Genomic DNA, 23982 nt, shown 5'->3' on the forward strand with positions numbered 1-23982 from the left:
TGTTGCCCAGGGTCTGTATCCAGCCCAAACTGCTCCCCGCACCAGGAGAGGGCGTTTCTCAGGGGAGCTTTGTGGGGACTAGGACAAAGGAGCCCGGGGGTGGCCAAGATCCGAGGGCTGTGGCATGGCCTTGCAAAGCTCTGGGGAGGTGGCAGGGAGACCTCTTGGTTGCTTGTTGAGCAGAAAGTCTGAGGATCTGGCTAACTGCCTTTACTGTTAGGAAATTGGAGCCAGGGTCTTTTAGATGCTATAAGGTAAAAGGGACTGACTGGGAGCCGGAGACAAAGAAGTCAGTGTCTTATCCTGATCCCCCTGTCACCTCTGTGTTGGTGGCATTTAGACCCACTACTGCTTTTCCCCTTTTTCTCTCTCTTGTAAGTTTTAATCGTGTGTAGGAGTATGTGTATGCATGTGGCTATGAACACGTGAGTGCAGGTGCCTATGGAGGCTGTCCTAGCTGGTTCTGTGTGTCTCCTTGACACAAGCTAGAGTCATAGGAGAGGAAGGAGCCTCAGTTGAGGAGATGTCTCCACGAGATCCCATCCCGCTGTAAGGCATTTTCTCAATCAGAGATCAGTGTGGGAGGGCCCAGCCCACGGTGGGTGGTGCCATCCTTGGGCTGGTGGTCCTGGGTTCTATAAGAAAGCAGGCTGAGCAAGCCAGGGGAAGCACGCCAGTGAGCAGCACCCCTCCATGGCCTCTGCATCAGCTCCTGCCTCCAGGATCCTGCCCTGTTTGAGTTCCTGTCCTGACTTACTTTAGTGATGAACAGCAATGTGGAAGTGTAAGCCGAATAGACCCTTTCCTCCCCAGCTTGCTTTGTGGTGTTTTGTTGCAGCTATAGAAACCCTAAGACAGAGGCCAAAGCTGTTGGATCCCCTGGAAGTTGAGTTATAGTTGGCTGGGAGGTACCTAACGCGGGTACTGGGAACTGAACTCAGGGCCTTTAGAAGAGCAGCGGGTGCTCTTCCTAACCACTGAGCCATCTCTCCAGCTCCTCTTTCTTTATATTTGAGACAAGGGTCTCAATATGTTGTCCTTGCTGGCCTTGAGCTCAAGATCCTCCCGTCACACCCTTCCGTGTGTGGGGATTACAGGCGTGTGTCACCAGGCCTGGCTTCAGGCGACCTCTCTCAGTAGCCACAGTTCCTGAACATGATTTCACCCATGTTGTCACCTGCCTTCGGTAGAGGAGGTGACAGTGTAGAGCCATGTCAGCTGCACTCCATAGACTCTTCTTCCTTTTGCAAAGAGGGCCTTAGCATCCCCTTCCCTGACGGCAGATCCGCATGGTCCCCTCTACTCTTTTGAGACGGGCTCATCATATAGCCCAGGCTGGTCTTGAGCTCACAAGTGATCTGCCTGCCTCTGCCTCCTGAGAAAAATGAAAACCAGATTTCTATCCCTAATGGGGTGGTGGAACTGTTTTAGGCAGTGTAGTCAGGGAAGGCCTTTGGGTAGAAGTGGGGTCTGAACCTCAATTGGGGACCCCAGAGCCTAGCAAGGAAAAAAGAGGAGGAGCCGGAAGGACAGCATGCACAAAGGACCTGTATCCGTCTGTGAGGTTGCCACGTGATGATACCACACACTGGGCATCTTCACACACAGGCGGGGGCTGGAGAGATGGCTCAGTGGTTAAGAGCACTGGCTACTCTTCCAAAAGACCCGGGTTCACTTCCCAGCACCCACACGGCAACTCATAACTATCTGTAACTCCAGTTCCAGGGTATTCAACACCCCCAAGCAGACATACATGCAGGTAAAAACACAATGCAATGAAAGTTAAGATTGGAAATGAAGCTTGGTGGTAGAGTGTCCCTAATGCTCAAAGTTGAAGTCTCACCTCCTTAAAACAAATGAATGGAAAATAAAATAAAATAAACACACACACACACACACACACACACACACACACACACACACACACACACACACACACATAGTCATTTCTTTCCTGTGGCTTTGAGGACTGGAAGTCTGTGATCTAGGTATCATCAGTGCTGGTTTCAGGCCTCTCTATGGCTACCTTCCCATCATCCTGTGTTCTGTGTGGTCTTCCTTCTGTGCTCTGGTCTTCCGGGCCTTTTTCTTACAGAGACACTAGGTCAAAGACCGTCGATGAAGGCTTCACCCTTGTGTCCTCTTAACCTGAGTTACCTCTCCAGATGCAGTCATGCTGGAGGGCCCAGGGGGATTCGGCTCCAGCATAGGAATCTGAGCACATAGTTCAGGCCGTCCTAGGCCCTAGGTAGCGTTAGGCTTGGAGTATCTCAGTGCTGGGGAGCTAGGTGAGGATGTGTTCTGTAGGTCACGGAACAGGTCCCTGGGCCAATCTGCAAGTTGTGTGTTTGGGTTTCTGTGCCTCTGCAGGAAGAGATGAGGTCCTGGTTTGAGTCCATTTCTTATTCCAGCTGCGGGGCGGCCCCTGCTCTGAGGTTAGGAAGCAGAAGGGTGTCCGCATTTCTTGCCTCCTCTGAACTTTCTTTCTCTCCTTCTCACCAAGGATCAAAGGCTGGTGGGTGTCCCACCATTACGTCTCCACGTTCCTGTCTGGAGTGATGCTGACGTGGTGAGTCCTCCCTCCCTGTGGAGCGAGAGCTGGGGGCTGGTACCTGGGGAAGAGGCTCCTGGCGGGTCAGGAACAAAGCAAGTGCAAACTGAAAAACTGGGTTAGAGGCCTAGCTGCCAGGGTCCTGCCAAGACAGCCAGGAGCTTTCTGGGGACTGTTTCCCAGTTTCGGTTGGCTGGGGCAGAGGTGACAGGGAGCAGCATGAGGAATCGGAGTGATCTTCGTGTCCCTTCATTTTAGAAAGGGTGATGGGTGTGACCTGGTCAGCTCAAGGACAAAGGACAGGAATCTGGGACTCGGTTTTACCTTTGAAATATTTTCTTTCCTTTCTGTTGGAATGAAAGCAAAACAAAAAGGGGGGGGTATGAATGAGTGTCTGGTTTTACAGCATGTCCCACCTTTGTGTGTGTGTGTGTGTGTGTGTGTGTGTGTGTGTGTGTGTGTGTGTGTGTGTGTGTGTGTGTGGTTTTTGTTTTCCAGGCCTAATGGACTCATTTATCAGAAGTTTCGAAATCAGTTTTTAGCCTTCTCCATTTTTCAGAGTGAGTGCTCAAGCCCAGCTTAGGGTGGGGAGGGAGGGACCTGGTTTCCCAAGGGATTTTACTGAGGAGGAGGTCCCCAGAAAGATGTCCATCCTGGCCTGTGTGGAGGAGAGGGAAGAGAGTCCAGGCCAGAAATCTAGATCCCCCCCCCCCCCCAGTCTCATACTGGTCTGAACACGCTTTATCCCTTACAGTACGGACAGACATGTAATGACCCATGAAAGCACCAACCAGAGTAGAAACCTCTGGAATGTCCCTAGGCTTGCAGTAGGCACTTAATAAATGCTTTTGGGAATGCAAGCTATGCGAGGCGGTGCTGGGAGCCGCATGCAGCGTTGAGGTGCACAGGAAGTAGCTCCGTGCTGAGGGCGACAGCCGCTGAAGTGAGGTAGTGACAGAGAAGTGTGGCTGTGGTGCCTTATTAAAATAAAAAAGTAGGTCGCCAAGGTCGCCAGGGTGTCCTCTCTGCCCTTCTGCTCAGCCCACCCACCAGCCTGCATTTGATAAGGACGTTGGCCTTGGGGGAGAGACTTGGGTGTTTTCCTTGAGCCTGGGCACTGTGCTCCCCCTACAGGCTGTGTTCAGTTCCTACAGTACTATTACCAGAGGGGCTGCCTCTACAGATTGCGGGCCCTGGGGGAGAGGAACCACCTGGACCTCACGGTGGGTGAGTAACTGGGCAACAGGTAGAGTTGGGAAGACTGATCTACCTCCCTGTAATAGAGACGCATCATCAGAAGGGCACAAGGCTTCCAGGCCTCAAAACTGGGGCTGCCATTTGTTTTTTTTGTTTTGAGACAGGGTTTCTCTGTGTAGTTTTGGTGCCCGTCCTGGATCTCACTCTATAGACCAGGCTGGCCTTGAACTCACAGAGATCCGCCCGGCTCTGCCTCCCGAGTGCTGGGATTAAAGGCGTGCACCACCACCACCACCACCGCCGGCTGAGGCTGCCATTTCTGACCCCACGTGCTGTTTACAGTTCATCAGGGATCCTGTTTCAGCCACCGAATGTGGTAGCAACAGAGTGCTAGGCCTTTCAACCTTACCCTTGAAATGCCTGTATTTTTTTTTTTTTTTTAATTTTTTTTTTTTTTTTTTTTTTTTTTTTTTGGTTTTTTCGAGACAGGGTTTCTCTGTGTAGCTTTGCGCCTTTCCTGGGACTAACTTGGTAGCCCAGGCTGGCCTCGAACTCACAGAGATCCGCCTGGCTCTGCCTCCCAAGTGCTGGGATTAAAGGCGTGCGCCACCACCGCCCGGCGAAATGCCTGTATTTTTAAAAAAATAATTATTTTGTATTTTCTGTACGTTGGTGTTTTGCCTGCATATATGTTTGTAGGAGCATCTCCTGGAACAGGAGTTACAGACAGTTGTGAGCTGCCATGTGGGTGCTGGGAATTGAACCCGGGTCCTCTGGAAGAGCAGCCAGTGCCCTTAACCACTGAGCCATCTCTCCAGCCCGGAAATGCCTGTGTTTTTTTGTCTGAACTTTATAATATACACAATATTAGGCTGGGTGTGGTGGGGCATATCTGAAGTCCCAGCTGTCTGGGAGGCTGAAATGGGAGGATCCCTCGAGCCCAGAAACTTGAGGCCAGCCTGGACAACAGAGAGACCCTGTAGTAGTCTTTTTTTTTAAGGAGTCACACACACTTAACCTCCTAACTCTTCCCACAGAAGGGTTCCAGTCTTGGATGTGGCGGGGCCTCACCTTTCTCCTGCCTTTCCTTTTCTGTGGCCATGTGAGTCCCCCTGTTTGTGGGTACCCCTGTCAGGGATGACCCCCGGGAACAGAAGATCTCTGGGGCTCCCCTCCCTCACAAGGTATCTGTCCCCAGGTGTCTGGGATGAGATACCCGCCCATACAAATATCACCCCAACCTAGCTCCCTGTTGGGATGTATTTAATGCCTGAGCCTCAACGCTTCCTGGGAGTCTGGGAAGTCTTCTCCACTGCTTGCAGGGTAGGGCCAGTCCCTCTGAAGGAGCAGTGGAAAGCCTCAGGTACACACACTACCCCCTCCCACCCCGCCACATCCCCATTTCCTCAGGATCTAGGGGACAGTAAGGATAGAAGCGAGAGCTGGCCCTTCCGACCTGCGGTCTTGTGTCGGAGACACTTGTGATTCCATGGGCTGGGGGTGTCAGTGTTGCGGGGAGTTGGTCTTGGATGCTGGGGAGCCTGGTCCATCTCCCCGGCTTTCCACATGGATCTGCAGGGAAACGGATGGGTGAGTGCTGCCTGTCTCCCTGTCTCCAGTTCTGGCAACTCTACAATGCCGTCACGTTGTTTGAGCTCTCCAGCCAGGAGGAATGCAAAGAATGGCAGGTACATGCCCACGTCTGTCTGTCTGTCTGTGGGCAGGGGGTAGGGGGCTTGAAGAGGGCTGGGCTGCCTTGGGGAGGGACCCTTCCGATCCCTTTTTCCTTGGTTCTCGGTTCCTGCTGCCCAGAGTTCTTGGCTGCTGGGGCCTGAGAGGAAATAGTAGGAAGGAATTCGAGAGGTCAGGGGGCCCCTCAGTGTCGTTGCACAAAGGAGGATTATCACCCCACTCCTCCAGAACCCCACCTTGGGGACCCACCTTATTCACATACCCCCGTGCCTTGCTGGTGCCTCCCATGGCTGTGCTAAGGGTCTGGGGCTGAGGTTGGAGGCAGGTTCTTCCACAGGGGAATTGACTCGGGCTTCTCCTTCCTCCCCCGCCCCGGGCATGGCTGGGTGCCGCACCTCTGAATGGACCAGGTATTTGTGCTGGCACTCACCTTCCTCATCCTCTTCCTCGGCAATTTCCTGACTACACTCAAAGTCGTGCACACCAAACTCCAGAAGAACAGAAACAAGACAAAGCAGCCATGAGCCTCCGGACTCTTGGGCCTGGGGGTCTTGGGACTTGAGAAGGACTGCGGGAGATTGCAGTCAGCAGCCCAGCTGCCCAGCTGCCGGGCACTGGCAGCCGTGGGCAGCAGCATCTCAGGGGCCGGCAGCAGCACCCGGAGCAGGACCAAGGCCCTGGTCCCTGGCCAGACGTGAGGAATGTGAAGGCCGCCCGTGCACGCGCGTGCGCACAGTATTGCCCTGCCCCAGCGCCCTATTTATAACCTATTTAACGCCGGGTCTCCCCCCCACCCCCTTCCCTGGAATCTGCGGCCTTCCCTGCAGCTCTGGGTGATGGCAGTGGCCACACCTGTGTCTGTCTTCCAGGGAGGGGCGAAAAGCCTCAGGGACCCCCCCTTCCCGCTCCTTTCATTTGAACCCCTCCCTGGGGTTTAGATGTGCCTCACGGGGGTTGGCCTCAGCTGACCTGCTCTTTACTGTGGCCCAGGCACCCGGTGGAATGAAACTTTCAGCATCCTGTGGAGCCCCCCCCCCTCCCCTGGGCCACCATCTGTTGTAAGCCCCCCCCCCATATCCCCCACCCTCTGTGATGAGGGAGTATTTAAGTCCTCAGAGAACCTGCCTGTCTTGTCTCTTGCTTTGTGTCTCCTGAGTCGCCTGCCTGCTGGCCACTGGGGGCAAGGGGCGCAACCTACTCAGGACCTAGAGTTCTCTTCCCCTCGGAGCAGGCGGCAGGGTTTTAAGGATGGTCTCCACCAGAGGGCGCCCGGCCTCTGGGTTCTTTGCGATCCAGGGGGCTCTTAGGGTTTTCTCGCTGCCGCCCTTCATTCAGCCTTCCTTCACAAGCTTGCTGTGAGCCCTTAACCTGGTGTGACTGGAACTTAAGTCGTTAGGAGGTCATTCATCCCCTGCCTCCCCCCACCGCAGGCAGAGGGTCTTGTATGTTTGGGAAGGGCTGTTGTGACCCCGTGAGATCCAGGCAGCAGCCAGGGTGGAGGCGCAAACAGGTCCAGCTGAATGTTCTGCCCCTTCCCACCCATGGGCCTCAGCTGCCCGCTCAGACCCGACTTCACAGCTGGCGTCCTCGGACATGCTTCATTTGGTCCTCAACAGGAGTTTTAAATTCTTGAGTTCTGTGATAAAAAACGAGATCTCGCCTCCCCCACACTGAGAGTCCACCTAAGAATCCAGATTTCTGTTTACCTTACAAAAATGGAAAGACCTGGCAACATTCCCAAAGAGCAAGATCAGGCACCTGCTCCTGTTTGCCTCAACCTGCCCCTCCCTCCATCCCTGCCCTACCTCTGTCCTTGGTCTCCTGTCCTTGGGTCCCCTGGCCTGTCCTTCACAGGTACCCAGGACTGCCCCAGATGAGGAGTCAGCAAACTTTTCCCATTAAAGCCCAGATGATAGTATTTTAGGCTTTGTGGGCTAGTCCTGTGGTAACTCCAGCCTACAGGTGTGGAGTAGAAACTGCCCTTGTCTAATCGTGGCGGTTCAATAAAACTTTATTCACAAAAACAGGCAGTGGCCATGTGTGGCCCACAGGCTGTGGTTTGTTGACCTCTGCCCTACATACACGATAATTTATCCACAAGGCCTTAGATTCTGAGAGAACAAGAGGTCCTTGCTTGGCTCTGCAGGGGACAGCAGGGCCTTGGGGCACTTGGGGAAGGGGACCAGAAGTCTCTTTCCTTGGCAACCTGACTTTACAGGCTGAGTCAAGAGGTATTGGGACAGATGGGCCAGCCAAGGCCATGGTTTCTTTAGGAGATGCTGACTTCCTCTTGGGGGCGCTAAAGCCACCTGGGATACTTGGCTTGAAAACTTCTGAACCACAGACCCTAGACTTTCCGGAAGGAGTGTCAGAATTCAAGAATCTTGCTGTGGTAGACACTGGTGGTCAGCAGGCCAGTTCTGGAAAATTGTCCCGTGTAGCCAGAGGCCGTCATGTCAGTTCTGGAGGGAGGCAGGGACAGTCCATTCCTGAGCCCCACATCCTGGTAGAAGCAGAGACTGGGGTGGAAGATGAGGAACTTCACTACTTAAATGACCCAGTCCTGGCCATTGACAGATGGGGAATGGTCTAAGGAGAGAGCCCATTGGCCCGAGGCCCCCGATGGCGGCGTGGGCACTGTCCACCAGAGGTCCCCAGTGGAAGTCAGCCGGGGCTTTGGAGGTGAGACCTGGAGCAGGGATCAGATGGGCGGCCTGGCTGGCCTGAGTATATTTTGACCTTTTGAGAGATTGTTTCTTCTCCCCTGAACATGTGTCTCAGGCCAAGACAAAAGTCTTGAGTGTGGTAGAGAGGGAGCAGCTGGTGCCAGCCCCATGTCCGGCTCGCTGCCTGTGGTCTCCTGATAGGCTGTGGCCCCGGGTTCCTGAGGGGAAGAAGGGATAGGCTGGAGGATGTCCCTGAGCCTATCTCAGGAGCTCAGGGAGACGGCGTCAGGGGAACGGGCTGGGCACTCTGAACAGCATTGCATACCCACATCTGCCCACATCTCAATGCCCTTCTGAGCTCCAAGCATGAACTGGGTTTGGAGAGGGAAACACGCATGACTGGGATAAGAAGGAGCCGTTACGAGGGCCCCCCTGCGACCTGGGGACAAGTGCCAGTCCCAGGGCGGAGGAACATGGGTGGGCCTGGCGCCAGTCATTCACCATGGAACTACAGCGTGAACCCAAGGGGGACAGGTCCAGAACGTTCCAGGAGTCCAGCCCCCAATGGCCAGGCACTACGGGCCTCTGATGGGACAAAATCCCCCAGCCGGGTCCCTGGCCACAACAGTTCCACAACAGTTCCACTCGGGGCTGTCAGCCCCACGGTCACAGCAGCAGGCAGGTCCTGTGTTTTTTCTGCCTCTGTGCTTTCTTCAGGGCACTGAGGGCCACTTTGGCAGCTTCCCTGAAGACGTCTTCCACATTCTCCCGAAACTTGGCGGAACATTCCAGATAGAGTGCGGCTCGCATCTTTTCGCAGGCAGTCATGCCCTGGGAGGGGGTGGGGGGAGGCAGTATTCATTAGATGAGGGCCTGGTGCCTCCTGACCACACACACACACACACACACACACACACACACACACACACACACACCACCCCACCCCCAGAGTCTTAGGAGTTTGGGCTAGCTTTGGAGGCTCTCCAGAGCTGGAAAACAAGCTTGAGTGCTGGCCAGTTTGGGGTTTGCATGGCTGGATGGAGGAAACCCCTTGCTGGCCCCCACCTGTCCTCTCCCTGGCTTTCAGCAGAAGGGGAGCTGAATTGTGAGAACTGGGGTTATCTATATCTCAGGCTTCTGTTCCTTGTCGGTTCCAAACTCAATGACCGAGTTTGCTGGTGAAGTGAAATAAAAACCTTGGTTTTACCATTATTAGTGCCTATTCCTTTCTATTTATTTGAGACAGGGTCTCACTGTGTAGTCCTGGCTGACCTGGAACTTGCTATGTAGACCAGGCTAGCCTTGAACTCAACAGAGATCCGCCTGCTTCTGCTTCCTGAGTGCTGGGATTAAATGCGCATCATTATACATAGACTATTAGTTTTTGTTTGTTTGGTTGGTTTGGTTTTTTGAGACAGGGTTTCTCTGTGTAGCCCTGGCTGTCCTGGAACTCAATCCGTAGACTGGGCTGGCCTCAAACTCAGCCCAAACTCAGATCTGCCTGCCTCTGCCTTCCGAGGGCTGGGATTAAAGGTGTGCACCACTGGGCGGTGGTGACACATGCCTTTAATCCCAGCACTAGGGAGAAAGAGCCAGGCGGATCTCTGTGAGTTCGAGGCCAGCCTGGGCTACAGAGTGAGTTCCAGGACAGGCTCCAAAGCTACACAGAGAAACCCTGTCTCGAAAAACAAAAACCAAAACAAACAAAAAAGGTGTGTACCATATTAGGTTTTTTATGTTTGTTTTTGGTTTTTCGAATGACTCCTAAGTGCCTGCTAAGGCACTCCAGTTGAGAAGACCAAGGCCTCGGTGGTCTCTGGCTATGGCAGTTGAGGGGTCGTGGACCTGAGTGGTGGCTGGGACCCTGACCCACCTGTGTGTAGGTGATGGGCTCCAGCTGGGCTGCCCGGAGCTTCCGCAGCTGCTCCTTATCCTTCCTCAGGTCTGTCTTGCAGCCGATGAGAACCATGGGGGTCCCTCTGCAGAAATGGGTGACTTCGGGGAACCACTGAGGAGGGAGAAAGCAGGGTTATCAGGGCCGAGGCCACTCTGCAGCTGACCCTTACTCTCAAGAGGCAGGCGGGACTTTACCTTGATGAGGACATTGTCGTAGCTGGTGGGGTTCATGACATCGTAGCAGATGAGAACGAGGTGTGTGTTCTGGTACGACAGAGGCCGCAGACGATCATAGTCTTCCTGCCCTGAAACCAGAGAGGGAGCAGAGACGTGAATCCCTGTCTGCCTGGGGGCCCTGTCTGGCCTTTGATGGGGTGGGGGATGACCTCAGGGCCTAGTTCCCGTATTTATAAAGTGGACAGGATGGGGAAAGAGGGAATAGAGTATACGCCATCAAACCTCAGCTGGACTGATACCGAGAACTAAACTGCAGCCATTCTGTCGTGGACGGGAGTGTTCCCTCGCCTGTCAAGCCTGAGACTCAGATCTGGGAGGTTTGCCATTCAGATATCTCCAAGGCCCAGAAGCTTGTGCTGGCTCCAGCCTCCTTGGTTCTGGGGCAGCTGCCTGGATTCCTCCTGCCCATTCTTGCAAATGCTAATAAGGTAGGAACAGGCACATTGATCACCACATCTCACAGGGGCAGTCAGCTCCCATTGCACCTGGGGCCCACCTGGGGACATGTGACAGTCCCAGACACAGCCTTCCATAGGTCCAGTCCAATCAGAACCTAGAAGCTGGGCCTGGATGTGGCTCATTATGCTTTTGTGAAATTTGGAGGCAACTCAATTTTTATATTTTATTTATTTATTTTTGGAGCTGAGGATCCAACCCAGGGTCTTGTGCTTGCTAGGCAAGCACTCTACCACTGAGCTAAATCCCCAACCCCCTTATTTATTTTCAAGGGTTTCTCTGTGCAGCCATGGGTGTCCTGGAACTTCCTCTGTAGATCAGGCTGGCCTCAAACTCAGAGATCTGCCTGCCTCTGATTCTCAGGTACTGGGATTAAAGGCGTGGGCCACTGCCGCCACCCAGTTTGATCTTACTATGCAGCCCTGGCTAGCCTAGAACTTTCTATATGAACCAAGCTAACCTCAAACACACAGCCACCTGCCTGCCTCTGCTGAGTGTACCTGCCTGTGTGCTGGGCACACCATCATGCCTAGTCGGAAAACGTGTTTTGTCAACTGTTTTAAACTTCCAGAGAGACTGCACGGGAGAATGCAGAGAACCCTTCTGAGCGTCCCTGTTTGTGTGTGGCTCACCTGCTTGATCAACTGCACACAGGCAACCCCCCATTGCTCTCACAACAGAGTGCCTCAGAATAGCTTGTCCTGGTCCTGGCACCAAGCCCAGCAAGTCACACTGACCCCGTCCTTGATCCACTCTGAATTCAGGTTTCACCCACTTCACCAGAAAGGTCAGCTTTTTTTTTTTTTTTCCCTAGTCCAGGAACCAGCCGGGATTACACGCCACCTTGAGTCACCATGCAAAGGTATCTATCTTTTAAAAATTCCCACAGAGAATGGATCACCTTTAGAGCTCATCAGTGACCCTCACTCAGCCACCTTTGTATAAACATGATGTCCATCTACTATAAGGAACGCGGAGGTCCAGAAGGCGCCTGTCCAGCCCTGTCCTCATTTCTGGGCGGTGCCAGCCTGCACTCCAGTCAGTCAGGGTAATTTACACCCTTGGTCTCCCATTGGTAACAGGACGTAGGTTCCCTCTGGTTTTACATGCCTGGTTTTACATTCTCAGCCAGCTCCACCAAAGCACAGTTCCTAAAGTCATGGGCACCAGAGGCAGGTAAGACAAGTTCAGACCTCTGCTGTGTCCCTCACTGTGTGACTTAGACAAGTCACCTGTGGGAGCTGAGTCTCCACCTGGAACATCAACATCTTTTCATTTTCCTTTCTTTCGTTTATTTTTATTCTTTCTTTAGTTAAAAAATTTTATTAGTTATTTGAGAGTTGCTTTTTTATTATATTTTTCATTAAAGCAATTTTTAAATTTAAATATATTTTGATCACATTCTTCCCCTTTGAACTCATACAACTTTAAGTCCTTTCTCAAAAAACAAAAACACAGTACAACAAACACCCCCAAAACCAAGAAAACAAAACCACACACATGCCCCCCCAAAAAAACAAATAAAAGCATAAAAAAACCCCAATGGAGTCCATTATATATTGGTTGGTCAACTCCTCCTGAACATGAGGCCTGTCCTGGAGCAGCTGATAGACCCAGGCTGATATACTATTGGAAAAAACTGATTTTCCCTCTCTCAGCAAATATAAGTGATAGTTCAGTTGCTAACCTTTACCCTAGTGGCTAGGTTTTCATTCATTCATTTGTTGTTGTCTTAATTGATTTACTGGGACTAGAGAGATGGCTCAGCAGTTAAAAGCGCTTGCTGCTCTTCCAAAGGACCCAGGTTCTGTTCCCAGCACCCACATGGTGGCCCACAACCATCCACTACTCCAGTTTCAGTGGATCTGAAATCCCAGTCTGATGTCTGGGGGTGCCAGACACACATGTGGTGCAAAACACTGATACACATAAATGTAAACAGTTTTTAAAAATGAACTTCTTTGGGGGGGCGTGGAGAGATAGCTTGGTGGTTAAGCGCACTGGCTAGGATCTTCTTTGCAGAAAGGACCCTGGTTAAATCTGCAGCATTGAACTTTTCAAATTGGACTTATTTCATGGGTGTGTTTTGCCTGAATGTATGTTTATGCACCACATGCGTATGGTGCCATTGGAGTCCAGAAGAGGGCACCACATCCCCTGGGACTGGAGTTACAAATAGTTGTGAGCTGTCATGTAGTTGCTGGGAATTGAACTCAGGTCCTCTGGAAGAGCAGCCAGTGCTCTTAACCTGTTTGTTTTGTTGTTTTTAAAGACAGTCTCACCATGTAAGCCTTGGCCGGTCTGAAACTCAGAGATTCAACCCCCTTCTGCCTACTAAATGCTGGGATTAAAGGCATGTGCCACCAGGTCAGACTTGCCTTGTTAACTTTTTTTTAAATGTGTGTGTGTGTGTGTGTGTGTGTGTGTGTGTGTGTGTGTGTGTGTGTGCGCGCGCGCACGCATGCATGCACACATGTATATGGGTTGTTTTTTGAGACAGGGTTTCATGTATCCCAGTCTAGTCCTAAACTCCTGACCCATCTGCCTCCAACTTCCATGTCTTGCTGGTATTACAGGTACATACCAGCCCATCCAATTGGGGACATGGAAAAGTAATAAAACCTGTCTTGTGGGATGCCACCAGCCAACATCCTTCTAACGTGTGGGGTTTATCCGAGTGTGCAGCAGCCATCGTGACAGCTGGCCCAGGGAAATTATCCATGCTATCCTTCAGTCCAGGCAGGTCCCCTCCACACGGGAGAAAGGGGTGCTTGACTTCAGCCTCCCTCCCCACAACTACTAGGAGATACCCCTTGTGGGACACTGGGGCACTGGCTCAGGATGTTACCCCACAGAGGACCCTAGGCAGTCTTCTCTCTAAATCTCTGTCAATGTCTTTCTAGGCCTGTGCATCCAACAGGGCAGCTTCCCAGCCCTATGTGACTCTTTGAATGTCAACTAATTAACAAGACAAAATTGAGTTCCTTGGTTGCACTAGCTACATTTCAAGTGATTAATTGCTATGCCAGGCTGGCAGCTGCCACCGCAGAGAGCGCTGTGCACAGCTTGGATCTGTCTATTGCTTGCTAAGTGACACTACCCCCATGCCATCCTTTTCAAACTACCAATGGCTTCTTCCTTTTTTTTTTTTTTTTTTTTTTTTGAGACAATGTCTCATACAGCCATGGCTGTCCTGCATCTAAGTAGACTAGACTGGCTTTGAACTCACAGAGATCCACTTGCCTCTGCCTTCCGAGTGCTGGGATTAAAGGTGTGCGCCACCTCACCCAGCTTCTTGTACCACCTCTTCCCTGATCTCCTGCAGTCTTTCCATAAAGTCACTCGCCACCTGGCTGCTAGATAGATCTGGAAACAATCTTCTGGTTAGGCTGCCACACTCAGTGGTCCCCCGGCCCTCCAACTGCTTGACACGGGAGTTTACTATACAGCAGCACATGCTGACCTGGAACTTTTGACGGTTCTCCTGCCTCAGCTTCCCTAGCTCTGAGATTATGGGTGTGTAGCACCCCAAACAGCTTTGTATTTTGTGTGTAAAAATCCAGACCATAGTATTTGCTTTTTCACAGTATTCATCGTCTCTCTACTTTTATCTTTTTTTTTTTTTTTTCTTTTCTCGGAGATAGGGTTTCTCTGTGTAGCTTTGTGCCTTTCCTGGATCTCATTCTGTAGACCAGTCTGGCCTCGAACTCACAAAGATCTGCCTGGCTCTGCCTCCCGAGTGCTGGGATTAAAGGCGTGCACCACCACCACCACCACCACCACCACCACCACCACCACCACCACCTAGCCATACTTTTACCTTCTTATAGCATGCATTTTTAAAAAGATTTACTTTATGTATGTCTTAGTTACTATTTTAGTATAGTGAGGAGATACCATGACCAAGGCAACTTTTAAAAGAAAACATTTAATTGGGGCTCGCTTACAGTTTCAGAGGCTTAGTTCATTATCATCATGGTGGTGAGCATGGCATCGCACAGACAGGCATGGTGTGTGGTGCTAGGGAAACAGATAACAGGTCATATCTGATCTGCGAGTTGCAGGCAGGACCTGGCAAGGGCTTTTGAAACCTCAAAACCCACTCTCAGTGACACACCTCTTCCAACAAGGCCTCACCTCCTAATCTTTTTCAAATAGTTCCACTAACTAGGGACCATGCATTTAAACATGAGCTAAATAAAGCTGGGCGGTGGTGGTGCACGCCTTTAGTCCCAGCACTCGGTAGGCAGAGGCAAGTGGATCTCTGTGAGTTCAAAGCCAGCCTGGTCTACAGAGTGAGATCCAGGAAAGGTGCAAAGCTACACAGAGAACTCTGTCTCAAAAAACAAAACAAAACAAAAAAACAAAACAACAACAAAAAACCCACATGAGCTATGGGGGCCATTTTCATTCATAACGGATGTGAATATTTTGCCTGCATGTATTTTTTTAAATTTTATTTATGTATATTTATATATTTATGTTACATCTGGTGGCCAGAGAGGGTGTTGGAATCCATGGAGATGGAATTACAAGCAGTTGTGAACTGCCTGACGTAGGTGCTGGGCACTAAACTCGGGTCCTCTGGGAGAGGAGCAAGTGCTTTTAACCACTGAGCCATCTCTCCAGCCCTGGTTTGCCTATTCATCTTTAAGGGTTCTTTACAGGGGCTGGAGAGATGGCCCAGCGGCTAAGAGCACTTGCTCTTATAGAGGACCTGGGTTGGATTCCCTGCTCACCACTGCCTGTAACTCCAGCTCCTGGAGAACCAACACCTTCTTCTGGATTCTAGGGGTATTTGCCATCACATGCACACACCCACATACAAATACATATACACACATACATACTAAACATCAATTTAAAATAAAGAAGTACTTGCTACTCTTGCAGAGAACCCAAGTTCTGTGCCCAGTACTCACATGGCTCAGTTAACTCTAGTCCCAGAGAATCTGATTCCCTCTTCCGACCCCCTTAGGCATCAGGCACACATGTGCTACACATAAGTACATGCAGGGACACACTCATATACATAAACAATTCTTCAAAAATAGATGCCCTTAATTACACCCCAATATGAAAGGGAAAGTATAAATACAGTCAACCTAGTATCTTTGGATCCTATGTGTGAGAGCCCACAAAAGTTTCCTAGTGAGATCTGAGCTTGCTTTACACAGCAGGGCTGCATTAGGGGATGGCTGGGCCACGTGCCAGGTCACCAGGTGACTGGAACGGTCTGCACTTGACTGTGCTGGGGGGAGGTCTTTGCTCCACCCCTTGGCGTTCCTATAAAAGATCTTTAGAAGAGACAGAAGGGGATGGTGGGTTTTGACCCAGGCCCTCCCGAGGCTAGCCTGTGTTTCTAACTCTCTCTCTCCTATTTCTATCTAAATATTTCTCCCTTCTCAAGAGTACCCTGGAGGAAAAAGTGGGAGCTGGTCTCCCTCACCTATGTCTACAGAAGCAACTTCTACTGGAAACATTTAGAAACACTGTATCTGTACTGAACAAAGACAGACTTCTTGTCACATTCCCTAAATAATACAGGTAGCAACTCTTCACATAGCACTGATACTGTATCCTGAGTAACCCAGGGGTAACTGAAATTCAGGCTATGTGAAGATGGATGGTGTACCATTTTCTATAAGGATCTTGAATTTGAGTCTCTATGGAGGTATGGATGGGGGTCTTGGAGCCCATCCTTTGTGCGTACTGGGGGATAACTTACTCAGATTTCATATACAGGGGCTCAGTGTCACAGATGAGAAGCAATTTGCCTAACGCTACAGAGTCAGGAGCCAACCCCAAACCTTCTAAGTGGAATTAACGCAAATTAACAGCTTTTATTTTGTATTGTGTAAAGACAGGCTCTGGGCCTCTAAGTTGTAGGTGGGGTTAGTGATGGTGTGCATAAGTCTAGAATAACAAACACACTCATTCTCTTCCAAAGTTTTGTCTAGAGGGTTCCACCAACAGTTACAAAATGAGGTCCAGGTACTGTGTCTTCCTCTGCATGTCACCTGCTGTGACTTTGAAGGACACCTCCTCTGATAAGCCCTCCCTGCTCTTAGCATGGCTTCCAAGTGTGGCCCATTCTGCTTGGCTCAGACAGGTTCCTGTTTACTGTCTCGCCTGTGGCAGGGCACACTGTGAGGGCAGAGACTGGCCACCGCTATCCTTATGAATTCCCGGCCCCCAGGAGACATTCAGGAGATCCTAGCTAATTGTTGGCTTGTGGTGGCTCAGGAGGCAGCAGAGATGAGGGCCGAGATGTGCTGGCCTGAGCATGAACAGCTGCGCTATTACCTTAAAGTCAGAGATACGGGGAGAGGTGTGGGTGGAGTCGGGTTGCTGTGGGCTGGAAAAAGAGGAACCAGAGTGGGCGGAGAATGTTCACACACACTGCTGTTCCCTCTTCCAGAAGGTTCTCTCAACAGGTTGCAGCTGGCTGATGCTTTCTCTCTCTCTCTCTCCCTTTCCCTCCCTCCCTCCCCCCTTCTCTCTCTCTCTCATTACTTTTGGGTCTATGTAGAAATGTCACCTCCTCCAGGAAACCTTTCTCAACCACCCTGAACCAATGGCCTCTTGGTGTCCATCGACCCCATAACAAAGGTTTTCTTTTTCTTCTTTTTTTTTTTCTTTCTTTTCTTTGGCTTTAAAATACATCTACCATCTGATGTCACATGACTTTTATGACTTTTGTTTCTTTCCCTAAGTGGGGGGGGGGGACACTGCAAGCTTTGGAAGTCAGGTGAGCTCAGGAAAAATCGAGTGAGGACAGGGAGAAAGCTAAACCCTTTGGTGGTGTCTACCTTTGACTTCCTGACCCAAGTTAATCCAAGCAGCACCCAGGAGGTAAACTGGCCAGGAGAGTTCTTGTTAAGAGCCCAGGTGGCTGAGGGGAGCAGCCCCGTCAAGGTCACAGTTGGGCAGTGCCAGACAGCTTAGTCCCCACGGCCAAGGTCAGCTGCCTGCCCAGTCACTCTAAAAGCACCCAGAGTCCCCCACAAAGGCTTTCCCACTAGGAGTGAATCCTTATCTATCCTTATCTGTGACATGGAGCTTTAAAGCAGGTGAGTCTTCGGGACAAGATTACTTAATGAGAGTGACCTTTATCTGTGAGTGTTTACCTCGTCAAAACGCTTTTTTTTTTTTTTTTTTGGTTTTTTCGAGACAGGGTTTCTCTGTGTAGCTTTGCGCCTTTCCTGGAACTCACTTGGTAGCCCAGGCTGGCCTCGAACTCACAGAGATCCGCCTGCCTCTGCCTCCCAAGTGCTGGGATTAAAGGCGTGCGCCACCACCGCCCGGCCAAAACGCTTTTTTAAAACTGAACTTCGGGGGCTGGAGAGAGAGCTCAGTGGTTAAGAGCACTGGCTGCTCTTCCCGAGGACCCAGGTTCAGTTCCCAGCACCCACAGCTCATAACTGTCTATAAGTCCAGTTCCAGGGAATCCTGCACTTTTACAGACATACATGCAGGCCAAACATGAATGCACATGAAATAAAAATAAATTATAAAAAAACCCCCTTCATTTTGTCATCAATGAATGGGTCTGCGCACTTGAGGATGTGGGTGCCCATGGAGTCCAGAAGAGGGCATTGGAGCTCCTAAAGCTGGATTTCCAGGCAGTTGTGAGCCGCCTGACATGGATGCTGGGAAACAAACTCGGGCCCTCAACAAGTGTAGTGTACACTCTAAGTCATACAGCCATCTCTCCCCCTTTCCTCTCCATTCAAAACAATTTATGGGATGAATTTATCATTCTGCACAACCACCACACAAGGTAGGCGTTAGTTACCTGCCTTTTCCAGCCAGAGAAACCAAAAAAACAGACAGGTGAAAAGACTTAGCAAAAAAGCTAATAGACGCTGCAAATGATAAAGGGTATGCAGGTGCTTTTTGTTCAAACCCCCCCCCCCCCCAGAAGGCAGCTGGGAGAGCTTCATTTCTGTTCACTCGTGATAGCTAATCTTGGTTGTCAACTGGACACATCTGGGAATCGGGAACCTCAGTTGACAATTGCCTCCATCAGACTGGCCTGTGGGCATGTCTGTGGTGCCGAATCTTGATTGGCCAGTTGATTGAGGAGGGCAAAACCCACTGTGCGTGGTGCCCACTGAGCAGGTAGTCCTGGGTTACGTTAGAAAGACAGCTGAGCAAGCCAGTAGATAGCACTCCGCCATGGTCTCTGCTTCGGTTCCTGCCTCTAGTTCCTGCCCTGGCTTCCCTCAATGACAGACCAGAGTCTGTAAATATAATGAATCCCTTCTTCCTCCAGAGTTGCTTCTGTACAGCAACAGAACACGAAATTAGGACAACACCCCAGCCCTGGCAAGTCTGACAGGAGAATGGCGGCATAAACAGCTCTCTCAAGAAAAAAAAAAGGGGGGGGGGCCTTGGTGAGGAATGGGGGGCCAGCTGAGACCCTATTTCCTTCTTAGGCTTCATTCTGCCCGGCCTGGCTTTTCTTAGGATTCAGTGTGGGCCTTTCATAAACACAAGGAATTTGAGCTGGGCGGTGGTGGCAACCGCCTTTAATCTCAGCACTCGAGAGGCAGGCGGATCTCTGTGAGTTCGAGGCCAGCCTGGTCTACAGAGTGAGTTCCAGGATAGCCAGGGCTACACAGAGAAACCCTGTCTTGAAAAACAAAAAGCTACAAGGAATTTAGGTACTGCTGCCGCCCCATCTACCCTGGAGGGTGGGTACTGGACACCCTCTCTGGCAGGCATGACTTGGACACACATTCTGGAGCCTAGAACTTTCCTTCCTGAGTCTTAATACCCTTATCTGGGAGAGGGTGATGGGCTCTGCCCTGATTTGGAAACAAAAGGACTTAGGGGCTGGGCAGAGGTGTGACCACTGCTATTGTGGTTACAATACCAAAACAGAAACTTCCAAGGTAGGTGAATGACCTGGGTACAAATTCCAAGCCCTGAATCTCAGAACCCCTTAAGGGGGCCTCCCATCCACTAGGTTAGTCGGGTATCCTGTTTTGCCCATGAAGAGGCCAAGTCACGGTCCGGGCGGTGATGGTGCAGGCCTTTAATCCCAGCACTCGGGAGGCAGAGGCAGGCGGATCTCTGTGAGTTCAAGGCCAGCCTGGGCTACCAAGTGAGTTCCAGGAAAGGCGCAAAGCTACGCAAGAGAAACCCTATCTCGAAAGAAAAAAAAAAAAAAAAAGGGCCAAGTCAATTGCCCAAAATCTCCTTCACGCCCTTGGTTCTAGTGAGGGATGGGGCCGTGGGCCAGAGCTCCCCTGAAGTCCCGCCCACTTTCCTGCCGTTTGCCAGGCAGGTGGAAGTGGGGCTGTCACCCCACCTGACGTACTTCCTCTGTGGAGTGGGGCTGTCCCTGGACCACGTTCCTTTTCCGGGCCAGGGTCCCTAAGACCTAGAGCTGTGTGGAGGGGTGCCATGTCCTCAGGACACAGTGCTCCCCAAATCTACTGGAGGGCAAGAGGTGACCCGTTTTGACCAAAAGCATTGGTCCTCTCGGGAAGGGGTGTTGCTGGCAGTGTGCGAAGCGGAAGCTGCTGAAGGAGGAACCCACTTTTACGAGCTTTGCTAGGGCTCCCCCCCTAGGGACAGGAAGAGACAGGGAAGTCCCTTCTTGACATGCGACAATGGTACCTGACGTGGTCCCAGCTCCAGGGCTGTAGTGGCCCCTCTTGTCCTGACTCCTTGTCTTAGCAGCTGTGACCCTCCATGAATTCTCTCACACAGCTCCCCCGTGCCCCTGTGCGCCTCTCAGTCTAGACGAGACTCTCTGGGTGGGGTCTGAACACCCCCACTGACACCATGACACCACCCCTCTGCCTAGGAACCTTCTGGCCTCACCACAGCTTCCTGTCTGAAGATGTCAGGGCTCAGGCGAGGCCACTAGGGCTGTGGGTGCTGGGGCCCCACCCCCCTCTACCTCCCGAGCACCCAGCACTCGGTAGGGGACTGTGGTGTCTCCGCTTCCGCAGGATGGAAGCAAGCAGCCAGACAGGCCTTACATGTGGGCCCTGTGGGCACTGATGTACCGCTCACTGCCCATGGCTATCATTCATTTTGGGTTTGGAAAAAAAAATTCAACTTTCTGGGGTCATTCCTGTCCCATAACTCTGACCAGGACTGACTGGGAAGGCAGGTCCCTCCCCCCAGTTCCAGAGCTTTCTATGGCATTTCCTAGAGCCATTTCTAACACGGTCATGCCCGCACCCCCTTAGCCTCCATGTTTCTCTAGTCTAGACAGTTACTCGCCATCATTTTTTTTTTCTCCCACATTATCCCAAGACCCAGCCACAGGTAGAGCTGACTCATCTCCCTGATAATGAATTCATTTACTCCACAGTCACTGCTAGAGCTTCCTTCTGACAAACACCGTACACACACACACACACACACACACACACACACACACACACACACACACGACCCAGCTTCATAGGCATATTGCTCACTGGCCAGGGAATTTCCTCCAACCATTAAGACTTCCCCAGTCACTCGAGTGACTGATAACATGCCACTCGTCAACATAGCTCTAGGACCTAGGAATCTGTCCTGGAAAAAAAAAACAAGCAGTGGACACTCCTTGAGAGGGCACCTAGATTCTCCACCCCCTATGGAAGGAGCCGGGGCCAGGGCCATGTGTGATGGTGCCTATACCTCAGACGGCCAGGCAGGAGGGTGGAGAACTGAAGGGCAGCCTGGGCTGCTTGGCATATTTGAGGTCAGCTAGAGGAACAGAGACCCCTGCCTGGAACGAACGAACAAACTCAGATTGAGAACTGGGAAGGTAATTCAGTGATAGAGCTTAGTATGCACAGGGGTCTGATTTTCAGCCCCAGCACGAAACGAAAAAGAAGTCTAAAGAACAGTATGTGCTGAGCTGCCCCAAAGCCAGCCCGCCCCTGTGCTGAATGCTGTGTATATGAATTTGACTGATTTTTTGTTTTGTTTTGTTTTTTGTTTTTCGAGACAGGGTTTCCTCTGTGTAGCTTTGCGCCTTTCCTGGAACTCACTTGGTAGCCCAGGCTGGCCTCATAGAGATCCTGCCTGCCTCTGCCTCCCAAGTGCTGGGATTAAAGGCGTGCGCCACCACCGCCCCGTCTTTGATTGAATTCTTTTGACTATTTTAGCTCTGATGAAAGATAAGGAAAATAAGGCTTGGATGCCCCCAGTGCCACAACTGAGTGGAAGCAAGTCAGGGTCTTGGTCTAACTCGAAGCAGGAAGCAGAAAGTTACAGACAAGAGAGCTTACTGCACCCCACTATCATCACAACCCCCCCATGTCAGCCGCTGGGATCCCCCTCCATCCCTGCACAGCCTCCAGGAACAAACTTCTTCTAACCCAGGAGCAGCTTTCTGAACCCTCATCATCACATCGCCTGACATGTCCTTCGGGCATCGTTTTCCAGAAAACGTCCAAAATGGTCTCCGATCTGGTCTGAGGGGGAAATGGTCCTGAACAGGGAACTTTGGGATGTGACGGGAAAGGCTGATGGCAGAGGGAGGCAAAAAACCAGACTTCCTGGCCCCTCCTGGAGCGGTGGGGAGGCATGCAATACTTCTGCTCAAACAGTACTTCCCCCAAAGTGCGGTCAATGGTCCCGTCCCTCCCTGGCTCCTGGATCAGAGGCGTGTGTGTGAAAGTAAGTTTTCCAGACCAGACTTTTACTGCTCTCTGGGCCACACCTCAGAATTCCTTCCTCACACACCTGGAGCTGGAGGACAGGGTGGGTGGGGACCCTCAGTGGGCCACTCAAGGGGTAGGGAAGTCTCTCCAGTCGAACTTGTCCACAACAGGAAGGAGGTAGAGGTCTGGGGGTGGGGGTGGGGGTAGCCCTCTCCTGATCCCCTCCAGGGGTTGGTGGGGTGGGGAGAATGCCTGGATTGGGGCTCCATTTAAGATCAGAGACTTTGCCTTACGCACACAGGGATGGACTAGAAGGAAGGGGCACTCGGTGACTGTCCTGGTTCCACCCAGTCACTGGACACTGAGTCACCTAGATGGGTGAGGCTCCACCTGGTCCAACCTTTACCCTGGAAATGCTCATGACACCCCAAAGGGAACCCCAGTGTTCGTGAACTGTGAGCCGACGTCTGCTCTTTGAGGGGCTAGCAGGAGACAGAGCCTTATTTTGATCCATTTCCTAGACTTCAGGTTCTTTTCTAAAGTTGCCTGTTTCTTCACAGAAAAACCAAGAAAACACAGAATGGACTGTAGCCCCAGGATCCCAGAAGCCAGGGACACAGGAGGAGGTCCACTCACAGAATCTTGGGGGTCTCAACACTGACATGCCAGCCACAGAATCCTGAACTCACAGCTGTGATCTAGACCTTGCTCCCCTAAAAACGATAGGACCCAGAAACACAACCCATTGAAATCCAAGCCCCAGGGGACTCAAAATCAAAGACCACGGTAAGGGAGGAATTCTGCAACCTTGGGAGGTACAAGTACAGCCCCACGTTTCCTAGAACCGCAGGAGAGGAACAGGGCCGGGGAACAGAACATAATACTGGGCGATGGGGGTGGATCAGAGTTTGCCTCAACCTATTACCTCCCCTTAAAGCTGAGGAGGCAGAGGTCCTTTTGCCTTTCAGGGCCCCCCAGCCAGCCAGCTCCCTGCAGAGACCTTCCGCCTTGTTAGGGTATCAGGAAGGGAATGCCCCAGCAAGACAGGGGAAACCCTTGGGGATGACCACGGGGGACCCACTGGGCTCTGGTGCACTCACCAGCGGTGTCGTAGAGGTTCAGGGTCACCTCCTTGTTGCCCACGGTCACACTAGCCGTGTACTTCTCAAACACCGACGGGGCATAGTGCTGTGAGAGAGGGGGGTCGGGTTGGTCTTTTAAGGGGTGCAAAGGAGGCTCAGAGTCCCAGACAGATCCCTCCCCCCACGAACGTCTAACACCCTCACTCCATCCAGCTCAGACCTGGCAAGCCACTGGGCCCAGGAATTCTCAAAGGGCTGCCTGAAGGAGACACCCAGGACTGCACGGTCCAGACTTTGGGCTCTGGGTCCTGGCTGGAGGACACCCCTTGTTCCTTGCGGCCCCAAGCCCCTCCTCGCCCCCTCCTGCCACCTACCAGGCCTCACCTCGGGAAAGGAGCCTTGGCAATACACCATGAGCAGCGACGTCTTGCCGCAGCCGCCGTCACCCACGATCACTATCTTCAGCTCCTTCCTCGCCGAGCTGGGGGCGGCGGCGGGGGCCGGAGCACCTAGGGCGTCCATAGCCCAGAGCCCGCAGCGCTGGATGCTGCGCTCTGGCCAGAGCCCAGTGGAGCGACAGGGAG

The 23982-nt window shown here is 51.8% G+C and overlaps 2 protein-coding genes across 3 annotated transcripts in view; one reads left to right on the forward strand and one right to left on the reverse strand.

The window, feature by feature from the left end:
- Tmem120b (transmembrane protein 120B) overlaps positions 1-9318 on the forward strand; it is a 44289-nt gene extending 34971 nt beyond the window's left edge. Inside the window, exons 7-12 of one of the 2 annotated variants that reach the window (XM_076560928.1) lie at positions 2504-2569; positions 3050-3111; positions 3686-3778; positions 4786-4850; positions 5327-5436; positions 5851-9318. In XM_076560928.1, coding sequence (XP_076417043.1) covers positions 2504-2569; positions 3050-3111; positions 3686-3778; positions 4786-4850; positions 5327-5436; positions 5851-5902 — 448 coding nt within the window. In that variant the 3' untranslated portion in view covers positions 5903-9318. The remainder of the gene's footprint in view (positions 1-2503; positions 2570-3049; positions 3112-3685; positions 3779-4785; positions 4851-5326; positions 5437-5850) is intronic. The other variant, XM_006970728.4, reaches the window with a different exon arrangement.
- On the reverse strand, positions 7434-23982 carry Rhof (ras homolog family member F, filopodia associated). The gene is made up of 5 exons (XM_042268623.2): positions 23783-23982; positions 23417-23504; positions 10198-10307; positions 9980-10114; positions 7434-8937 (listed from the first exon to the last, which is right to left on the reverse strand). Exons 1-5 carry the CDS (start codon positions 23918-23920, stop codon positions 8773-8775), a joined length of 636 nt encoding a protein of 211 aa, XP_042124557.1. The 5' UTR covers positions 23921-23982; the 3' UTR covers positions 7434-8772.

Source organism: Peromyscus maniculatus, chromosome 23, assembly GCF_049852395.1.
Source record: "Peromyscus maniculatus bairdii isolate BWxNUB_F1_BW_parent chromosome 23, HU_Pman_BW_mat_3.1, whole genome shotgun sequence".
Classification (NCBI taxonomy): Eukaryota; Metazoa; Chordata; class Mammalia; order Rodentia; family Cricetidae; genus Peromyscus; species Peromyscus maniculatus.